Here is an 11,357-nt window from a genome sequence, read left to right on the forward strand (position 1 = left end):
AAAATTTCACCTTTTTTTTTTTTTTGAAATCTTGCTTATTAAATTAGAAAGATAATGAAACTGAAAGATAAAAACAAATTTAAAATTGTTCTTCTATATTTATTTATAAAAATTACAATAATATTTATGCATGAAAAAATTATATACACAAAAATATATATACCTATCTATACATAATTGATTCAGGAACCCTTGCCGTTAAATTAAAAAAAATAATTAATATAAAAGATTTTTTCCCTGAAAAATAATCCATATTAATTAAGTGGTCCAAGGAATCCAAACTCACATTTAGCATTTTGATCCTTACCCCTGATTTTTTATGGAAAATGACTGTTTTACCAAACTTCACCCTCTTCCTCTTACAAAAGATCAACTTTGTAGTTTAAAATGAATGGTGAAACAGGATCTAAGATAGAGATACAACATCAGCAGCAGCACAATTTTATGTCAAAACAAGTACTTAGCTTTCAATCTTAAATGCACTGTTAAAAGTTTGACATTTCACCACCTCCACCTTATTTTGGTCCAAGTGATTTTTTTTTTTTGGACACAAAGTAAACTACAATGCAATATGATATAAAAAAAAAAAAAAACAGATTTTATAATTTAAATTTTAAATTTATTATATATCATATTTTTAAAATAATTATACGAATCATTTAAATTTTGCATTCAATTATTTCTATTACTTTGATCCACACAACCAATTAAAAACCATTTGCATGAAACAAAAATTATAGGAGTAATTAATGAACTATTGCTTAATCATTGGCTTATAGCTGTAGAAATAAGTTAGTTTGAGTAATTATAAAAAGAGTAAACATCCTATATTTGCATGATTGAAAGATTGACGATGTTTCCTTATTTTTTGTAAAAGGAAACAAATGAAAAAGAGAAATTGAAAGTCTTCTCTCTTTTCCCAACATGGTACTTCACTGATTCCCCTTATATGAGTCAAAATATCTGGTTAATTGAAGGGAGAAAACAGAGAATAAAACAGAGATGAACACATAAAAATTCAATCAAGAATTAACAATTTTATTATGCAACAGATAGGGGACATCAAACAAAAACTTTATCACTCTTTCGCTATAAGAAATCTAGTCCTTCTCATTCCTCCACCACCCCTTTTTTGTTTTCCGACCACCATATATGATAAAATTCAAACCTGAAAAAAAAAGAAAAGAAAAGAAAAGGGCAACAAGTCTTTCTTACATGGACACTATTGTCTGTTTAAATTTTAATTTTCCTTCATAATATGAAACGTAGAGATCAGAGCTCTGTTGACATGTTGTTCGTGAACTGCAAGATATAGTATTAAATTTCTCAAGCTCAGCTGCATCTGTCTCTTTTGTTGTCCCCTGTAAAATCCCTGTCTCTTACATGATGGAGCAAGGGTCATTGTGCTGGGCGTATCCACTTGATGGCAACTCTTGATACACATATAAAGGTTGATTATATGGCCACACATACGCCGCTGGCTTTACCTCGTCTTTGTTCTCAGCTTTCTTCTCATCCTTCTTTTCACCACCCACGGCACTCACGCTTACCAGCTCTGTATGCCCCACACTCTTTCTTAGCTTACTTGTTAGCTTAACTGGATCAAACCCATCTCCTGTTACCTCTATTTGGCTCTTGTCATCACCTTTCAATGAAGCAGACTCCACTCCTTGACACACACACAAAAAAAAAAAAAAAATCAGCAATCAGCATAAAAATTTTCCCAAAATGTTATCATCAGAATGAATGAAATCAAAGTGGGTTTAAGCTGGTTTTTACTACCTGAGAGACCAACTACAATTTGCAAGGCCTTGGAGCGGGACTTCTCTCCATTCATGGTTACCTTGACTACAATCTTTTGCTGCAAAAAGGAAAATTTAAATTCAACATAAAATTCATCAATCAAAGAAACTTTCATTTTCATGATTAATTTTCATACCGTCATGGTGTCGTTTATCTGTTAAGATAGACTCAAAGAGAGTAGGAAAACGATGGCAATGGCTAGGGAAAGATTTTTGGAGGAAGAAGCTAGATAGGTACTAACTTCTTACTTGTTTTGTTTTGGCGGAGGCAGAAACGTTTTGTTGGTATTTATAGACCTTTGGGGATTGAGATTTGCTAGGAACTTAGCTGTATGATATCTTTGAAACTTCTAGGAACCGTTGATCTTCATAATAAGCTGACGCCACCCAGCTTACTAAGTCAGCTCTTTCACTTTTGCTCCGTACTTCGTCGAACTTTACCATTTAGAGTCAGTTCAAATAAAGATTTTTTTTTTTTTACAAAGTCGGCTTTGAATCTTCTTCTTCTAATAAAATACATAAAAATTAAAGCAACTCGTACATATAACTCTCATCAAAATTTTAAATTCCAATCTTGTAATCACCCTTGATGAAGAAAGAAGCATACTCAAAAATTAAAGTTTAATTTAATTGATTTTTACAACTATTTATAAAAATTAAATTGTATAAACTTAAAATTTAAATTGCATCATTTATAATTTTTTTATTATTTTCAAATTATAACTTATTTTATTAAAAAAATAAAAAATAAAGACATGTTGTTTGTGAGATCATGAATCTTGATAAAGACACAGGTTTGCTGATACAATTTATTTATTTTTTTAAACTTCAACAATACTTTCACATAGAGATCTTCACCATTAAATCCTAAATATAATTCAAAGATTTTACGAAATTAAAAAAAGATAAACTTTCATTGTTTAAATCTCTTGCAGGATTTGTTCAATTAGCAATGTGATTGACTTACCATATACTTAGTTTTAAAGAGAATAAGGAAAGAGAGGATGTTTACGTAGCATCTCATTCTTCCTTCATTTTTTTTTTATTTTTTATAATTAACTTTTATATTTAGTTTTTATATTTTATTTTTATTAGATGATCAATAAAATTAAAAAATGATAAAATAATCCATATTTGATTAGTTTTGATTTGCAAGAATCTAATATAGATGTATTTTCTTAAAAAATCAAAATAGATCTTTTTTTTTTTTTAAATGAGATATAAGGTGAAAGATGAATTTAAAGTGTTTCAATTTGTCTCGAGTATCCACGGGTCACCTCTCTCTCTCTTTTTTTTTTTTTTTTTTGGTACTTTTTAAATTTTTTGTTTTTTGGGTTTTTTTATTTTTTATTAAATAAAATTTTATAACAAAAAATTAATTAAGATAAATATGATAAAATAATCCATATCCGATATATTTTAATTTGCCCTAATCTAATTAGTGTGCTTTCTTTTAATTTAGGATAATTTGGATTGAGGTTTTTTTTTTTTTTAAATCAAACTTAGGTAAGAGTAAGATTTTGGGTATTACACTTCGACTTGGGTATACATAAATTTTTTTATTATTTATTTAATTTTACATTTATATATATTTTTATTAAAAAATATTATTTAATATTTTAATTTAATAAATTCACGTGTTATCTCATTTAATTTTTTGTCATTTTTTTAATTTTATTTATTAGATAAATTTTGTAAAGAAAAATTAATTAGATGTATAGATGACAAAATAATTTATATCCACTCGCTACAATTTAATTGATGCAAATTTTTTTAAATAATGATTTGAATAAATTTTATTTTTTTTAAATAATTGAAGTCCTCAGGATTAGATTTTGAGTGTTCTGCCCAACTCTTTTTGAGATATATAAAATAATATAATTATTTAATTATTTAATATATATTATATTAATAAAAATATAATTTAATATTTTTAATTAAATAAAAAAACTATATTCATATATAATTAAGTTCTAATTTATATTTACATTTCTCTATATATCATCATTCATTAAAATTTAATATAAAAATTTTACTTCTCTGACTTTTAAAACATAATTTAAAAAAATGAAATTAATCCCACAATAAAGTGTGGGCCTAATTCTGATATATGTTAATAGTAACAAATTCCTTTCCCATTGACAATGACTCCCACTTATAAACAACAAATTAAACTAAACAAACCCAAATTCATTCAATTAATTTAGTGAAATAATTTATACAATGGAGAATGTGAAACAAAGGAGTTGTTGAATGTGGACCTAAGTTAAATATTAGTATCATATTTAATATTTTAGATGAAAAAGTAATCATATAAACAACAATAAGCCAAAAGAAAGGTTAGATGGAAAAAAGTTGAAGCAAACCTTAATTCTTTCTTTTCTCTATAATAGATTTATTAGCATTATTTTAGATTAGTCATTGGCAAGGTGGAGGGCGTGACCTTTCTTCCCCATTCATTGAATTTTTGTTCGTTCTAAAAATTAATTAAATAATATACTCTCTTATTGGTCTCGTATTATTAATTTTTATTGATTTTTACATAATAAAAAATTTAATTTTAGTGTATATTATATTAAAATTTTAATTTTTTAATAAATTTTATGTGATATAATTTTTAATATAAAAAATTTAAAAAATTTAAAAAATTTAAAAAATGATTTTGGAATATAAACAAATTTAAGTGTTAAAAAAACATAATTTTAAGTCTTTAAAAATAGAAAGACAAACAAATAATGAGCATATAAATTAGTAAGCCTTTTCTTTGCATAGAGACAATTTTTGCATAGTTGATTGGTTTCATTGACTTTAAGTCAACTTGACTCAGTCATTTAGTGTTAAATTAATGATATATAATTTGATCAAATAGCCAATCGCTTCGTAATTCATCGGCTGGTCAAAATTGGATGAAACGTGACATGACATGAGTTTAGAAATATATTTATTTAAGGGTAAAACTATAATTAGTTGAAGGTTTTGAGGCAAATTAAGATCATAAACTTTTATTAAATGAAAATTAAAATAAAAAATTTGAAAAAAGAATATATTAGTAGAATTTCATGATTTGACAAATAATATTAAAAATAATTGAAAATAAAACCACAATTAAAAATATTACCATAATCTTTCGTAGAGAACATTATTTAAATAAAATAAATTTAACAAACTCTAACAATCCACAAGTTTTTATTTAGATTTAATTTAATCTTCATTTAATCATTTTGATTAAAGACTTTCACAATTAATGGAGCTATGTAACCTATGACCTAAAGGTTATAAATCCTTTTAACAAGGTTTCATTGGCTTAAATTTTAGTTATATTCCTTTCGGTTTGGTACCAATTAATAAATAGATATAACGAAATAAATAAAAAAATTATCAATAAACTTAATTTAATTAAATTATATAATTACTTTTAAATAATAATATTTAATAATTTTAAATTTTAAATTTCAATACCCACAGCCTACTCATTAGAATTTTCGGTTTGGTACCAATTAATAAATAGATAGAACCAAATAAATAAAAAAATTATCAATAAACTTAATTAAATTAAATTATACAATTATTTTTATATGATAATACTTAATAATTTTAAATTTTAAAATTCAATACCCACAGCCTACTCATTGGAATTTTCTTCATGCCCCGTAAAGTAAGAACTCGCGACTAGCCGTAAGGTGATCGAGGAATTCAAAGGCTTTGCCAACTGGCGTAAAAGTCTCCACCAATAAAATAAATTAGCTAGAGCCCTTCCAAGTCTACCCCAGATTTGTCGGATACAGGCGTTAGGTTAGGCTACGCGGTTTAGCCTCGCTCTTTTGCTTGACTCTCTCAGCCAACGGATACGCCAACCCTTTTGCTTTCTCCCCTGTTCATGGCCTGGTCCAAAGAAGCGTCGCTTCTTTCTAGTATCACAGTTATATCCAAATAAAGCTCCACTTTTTTTTTTTTTTTACCACACTTTTAGAAAGACCTCTTTTTTTTTTTTTTTTTGGCTTTTGGGGCCAAATAAATGGAAAGTGGAATCTCGGGTATATACATGACTCATTTCTTGTTTAGATTGTATCTTGAAAAAGGAAGATTTTCTGTATACTTTAAAGATATAAAGTTAAATTGTTTAGATCAAATAATTTAAATCAAAAATTAAATTTAATAATTTAAAATATGATACAATAATACGATATAAATATAACATAAAAATAAGATATAAAAGTAATATATTTAAAATTATAGTGATATTTATATATGTATTTAATAAAATAAAATAAAAATTTTTATATTTTCATATCAACATGAATTATTATACATAATTTTTATATAAAATATAATATAAATATATGAATTTTAATATTTTATATTATACGAGTACATAAATCATTAAATTTATTAAAAAAATAATTAATGAAGGAACAAAGAAAATAATTTTCTTTGTTTTGTTCATCATCATGGACTCGTATAATAGGCCATTGGATGAAAAACATGTTTTGAATGAATAAGATTAAATTACTACTTATTAAATTGAATAAAAAAAGGAATTGTATTAAATCTTCATTTGACATTGCTCTTAAAGCTGTAAAATTTCTTGCAACGTTAAATACTAGGGCTAAACCAACAAAATAATGAAAGAAAGCCAAAATAGTAAATTAAATTAGAAAAAGAGGCGGAGTTTTATATTAAAGGGACCGAGCCCCTAGAATAGCCCTTAGTTAAATAAGATAAGATTTCTGATAAAAATCTCAATTATAAGATGAATTTTTTTTAATTACAAAAGTAATTACTTGCATTTGGAGTTACTGTAAATTTTCTATCTCTCTCTCTCTCTCTCTCTCTTTTTGATACATTAATCACAATTTTTACTTTTAAATGCAACTCTTGATCACAATCTTAATGCCAAGCTTAAATCCAATCCTAGTTTCTCATTTTATTTTCCGAACATATAGTTGTTTTCTTAATAATATGAAGGCATAAAATTGTATTCCCAATATACCATTTCCCAATAGGCTTAAAGTAATTTTAAAATTAATTAAAATTTATTAAAAAGATAATTTTATGGTCTATGAAACAATCTATGTTCGGGAGTCAGTTACGATGAGAAATGATTAGTACCCCCACGACGCCCGTTTTAAAAACGGTATCACTTAACTACGTGTTATCCTTTGATTTTAATTAAAAACAGTCTCATTCCTGAGTGTTTGAAAAAATAATTTTTTTGATTTTTTTATTTATTGGAAATTGGTTTGTTTTGTTTTATTTTTAAAAAATTATTATTCAAATTTTATTCGAGAAAAATAAATTAGAACCTTTTTATTGAAATAATTCTTAAAATATTTCAGTACGTTGGTAACATTACAAGAATTTTTTCTCACGTAGAGATTTTTTAGGCATCGCTTCTTGGAATACTTTAGAATCTCATCTTAGGAGGTCTGAATTTACTTTTCATAAAAATTATGTCATGTATGCAATGCAGAATGTTATCATGTTGATGCACACATTTTATTCTTTTTTTTATAGAAATTTTATTAATTATTTTATTAGGAGAACTTTTGTTATATTGAAGATTTTATATAAATATTTCAATACACCGGTAATATTTTTAAAAAAATCCTCTCACCTAGAGATTTTTTAAAGCACCTTTACTCGAAATATTTTTAGAATCTCGTTATTGGATAGAATTCCCTTTTTGTCTCATTTTTTATTACTTATTCTTAATTTATTAATTAGTTTTTATTTATTATTATTTTATAATAAAAAAGGAAAATTTTTATTTTATTGAAAATTTTTTATAAAATACTCCAATACGCTGGTAGTACTTAAAAAATTTTTCACCTAGAGATTTCGTAAGTATCACTACTCAGAATATTTGAATCTCATTGTCGGATAAAAATTTCTTTTTCTTACATTTTTTATTAGTTCTGTATTATTATTAAATTTATTTTATTTTGTTTTTAAAGTTTATTTTTTAAAAAAATTAACAAAATTATAAAAATTTTAATTACAATTTTATCATTTAATCTAACAAATATGAATATTTTAATATGCATAAATTTTAATAAAATACTATATAAAAAATAAGAAAAAATTCAAAAAATTTTTTTTTACCTAAACCGGACCGGTCAAAGGTCCGGTCAATGCGCAGTTCGGTCTGACAGTTCGGGTGGGGTTCGGTTTGATCTGGGCGGTTCGATTGGTTCAACGGTTCGTACCAGTTCGGTTCGGTCTGGGTGGTTCGATTCTGGTTCAATCAGATTGATCAGAGGCTGACGAAGAAAATGGGTCCCGGGTCGAGTGCGCGGACCTCGAGTCGAGTCACGGGTTGACGTGCAGATCCTTAGGGTTCAAAATGACGTCGTTTTGGCCTTTAGGCCTCTATATATAACTGAAAAAAAAAATTTTTGTTCATTGTTTTTCCGTTTTAGAAAAAAAAAAGGGGAGAGTTCTGGGGAGAGCTCCAGAGCTTCCTCGCCATCCGGTCGCGGACCGCCACGTCGGCGGCCGTCGGGTCGCCGGTGATCACCGATGATCGTCGGTGATAAAAAATTATCGAAATTCTCCGAAATACTCCTCTCGATCTCCTAAGTTCAGATCCATTGTCCTTTTTGGGAAAAAAAAGCTCCGATCAACATAGATCGGGGTTTGAAGTATTTTGATTTTTCTATTTTCCTTTTTTATTTTTGAAAACCCGCACTGACCGCTCTCTTTTTTTGTTACAAGAAAGCTCTAGGCGCTGGGGTTCCTCGTCGAACGGCGATGATTGTGTTGTTTTTTTTTTTTTTTTGCAGGGTTCCCTTCCTTCTTCTTGTTTCCTCTCCCCCTTTTCTTGTTCGGCCAAGAGCTCTATTTATAGAGCTCCAGTAGTGAATGGCACAAGGCTAGGCATGGGGTGCAAGCACGAGCCCCATGCTGCCTTTATTTATTTTTATTTTATTTGATAATGAAGGTAGTGGATAAGGTGTGGATGTAGGATAAGGGGGATGAGTGGTAGGATATGGTGACAGTGATGTCGAAAAAGGCACCACTGTCATTCCTCATTTTTCTGTTCTATTTTTTTTTATATCTTGTACTTTAGTATTTTTTTAATATTTTATATTTAATAATAATAATAATTTTTTTTTATCGTACAAATTTGATGTCCACAATCAGCGAATAGTTTAAAATGAATTTCAGGCCACGTCGGGAGACTTGCATGAATATATCCAAATGATGTCTGATTTTTATTGTTGCCTTTAGCAGGCTGCCGTAAACTAACCATCAAATTAGTAACAAACTTTCCAAAGATCATTTGACAAATACCTTTAAATTTTACTATTTATAAATTTGAAATAGACCAAAATTTTGGATCAGAAGATAGGACTCCTAATCTCTTGAGGTCATAAAATAATGTTTAGATTAAAACGTGACGCTCTTTTTTTAAACATAAAATATGGTGGGAGATTTGCTACTTCAACTCTCAGGTCATGATGTAGATTATTTACTTAAAATTTTCGATTCAAAAAGTATCCAACATGTAAGTAGAGAAGAAGAGAAGTAATCTCGTTATCAGCTGATGTTAATTTCCAAAGTGGAGTTGTCCTTTTCTGTTTCCGAGAGCCAATCTTTAATTTCTTTCTTCACTTTGTTAATTTGAGAGTGACCCTATACATGTGAAAAATGCCTATACATGATGTTGATGATGGTGATGATATTTGAAGGGCGTCACCTTAATCACTAAATTATTCATTGCATGTGTCAAAGAAAATGTAAATTATTCTCTAGAGAATAAAAATGTTAAGTATTTATGAATTAAGGTGAAAAGAACAGATTATAATATATGATACAACGTCACTTTCCGCTTGCGTTGCGGCGCATATTATATTTTTTTTATTGTATTTAATAAATTATACATACATTTTTTTCTCAAAGTATAAATTCTATGATAAGATTGGATTCCTATGGACTGATGTAATACCAATTGCATCAATAATTGATTCTCTGTTGAGTCCAGCCAGAAACTTCACCATCTTACGACTCACTCCTACTTACCCTGGAGGCAAGCACTGGACAGTAATCTTTCTATCTCGCCACCAAAAATGCATAGCAATTTGCCAAAAAAAAAAAAGAGGCAAACTAATACACAACAAACCATAAATTCATTTCTTTAATTAAAGAAAAATCATGTTGAAACTTTTTTGCAAGAAAAGGTTTCAACAAAAACAGAAGATGTAACTAGATTTACTGTTGAAGTTGCTGCAGGTGGATTCTCCCTAGCTTCCTGATTACTCTCTAATAACATCATTACATGCAACGTTTAATCAATATCACCAAAAAAGAAAAAAAACCACTAATTAATGGTAATTTAGACTTACAAAAATAAATACAATTCTTTAAGTTGTTACATACCAGCCGGTTATGTATTTTCTGACTACTAGTTGTTCATAAACTACTCACAATGATTTCAGCATCAACATCATCTCACACACAACGTGAAATGAAATACTCCACTGACTCGTCCGATTGAAGTGCTAGCTAGAAATATGCCTACCATAAAATACAACCCTGACTTGTCCAATTGTCTAAATTATGTTCTTCGAAACCTTTTAAAGGCATTATAGACATCCAATTTGATCCAGACTTGGATCAATTGGACCTGATCTAATGAAATTAGTTAAGTTCAGGATTGGGTTTAATTAAATAGTTATTTATTTATTTATCTATTTATTTATTTATTTATTTGTTTTTTAGATTTTATCTATTTCTGATTAATTTTTGTTTGATATCAGGAGATAGTGATAAAAATCAAAATAATTAAAAATAATAAAAAAAAATGAATCCTGTCGTGAATAAGGCTAGTAGAGAGTTATAGGTGGATTTAACTTGCATAGAATAAGTTTAATAATTAATCTGATAATCCAGAAACTTAATCAAAGAAGGAATCCTGATTAATTAGAAATTTTGTGATTAATCCCTATAATACCTATTGATCAAATGCAAAGAGACACACAAAAAACAAACAAAGAGAAAACAAAAGCAAAAAAAAGTGTTTAGAAGAGCAAAGGCAGTTCTAGAATTTTTAAGATTTTTTTTGAATTTTTAGCTTTTTTTTTTGAAAATTTTTTGGGAATTTTTCATATTCAAGTCAATTTTTCAACGCTGTTTAAATTTTCTGGCGAGATTCCAGTAAACTCCTTAGTTTTTGACCAGTTCTCCAGTTTCTAGCATCATATCTCTAGAAATCGTTGAATTTTTTGGTGAACTTCTGACAAAAAACTAGATTTCGTTAAATTTTTTCAAAATTCGATGAAATTCAACCGGTGTTCTTAGGAAAATCTAGAGAGAGAGGGACAGAAAAGGAGAGAAGAGAAAGAGGGAAGATGGGAAATCTGATGAAAAAGGTCAAAATTAGCCTTTTATACTATCGTAAAACGACGTCATTTTGGGCGCTAAGAGACCTCCAAGGATCCGCGCATTTCTATTTGGTCCAACCCGACCTGAGCACAACCTACTTTTGGTCGACCCACGTTCCAGCCAAACCTTCAGTCGAGCCAAACCACCTGAGCCACGCCTTCTAACCGTTTT

At 28.0% G+C, this 11,357-nt stretch overlaps 1 protein-coding gene across 1 annotated transcript; it reads right to left on the reverse strand.

The window, feature by feature from the left end:
- Positions 1-1,017: 1,017 nt before the first annotated feature.
- Positions 1,018-2,083, reverse strand: LOC149512872 (heavy metal-associated isoprenylated plant protein 16-like). The gene is made up of 3 exons (XM_089750983.1): positions 1,940-2,083; positions 1,783-1,861; positions 1,018-1,669 (listed from the first exon to the last, which is right to left on the reverse strand). Exons 1-3 carry the CDS (start codon positions 1,943-1,945, stop codon positions 1,380-1,382), a joined length of 375 nt encoding a protein of 124 aa, XP_089607109.1. The 5' UTR covers positions 1,946-2,083; the 3' UTR covers positions 1,018-1,379.
- Positions 2,084-11,357: the final 9,274 nt, after the last annotated feature.

The sequence above is a fragment of the Durio zibethinus genome, chromosome 21, assembly GCF_047325235.1.
Source record: "Durio zibethinus cultivar Kanyao isolate XHJ-2024 chromosome 21, ASM4732523v1, whole genome shotgun sequence".
Taxonomy (NCBI): Eukaryota; Viridiplantae; Streptophyta; class Magnoliopsida; order Malvales; family Malvaceae; genus Durio; species Durio zibethinus.

Excerpts from the sequence above, each read along its gene's own strand:
- LOC149512872 (XM_089750983.1), bottom strand. Across the intron at positions 1,670-1,782 it reads AATTGTAGTTGGTCTCTCAG|GAGTGGAGTCTGCTTCATTG; the intron begins GTAGTAAAAACC and ends GTGTGTGTCAAG.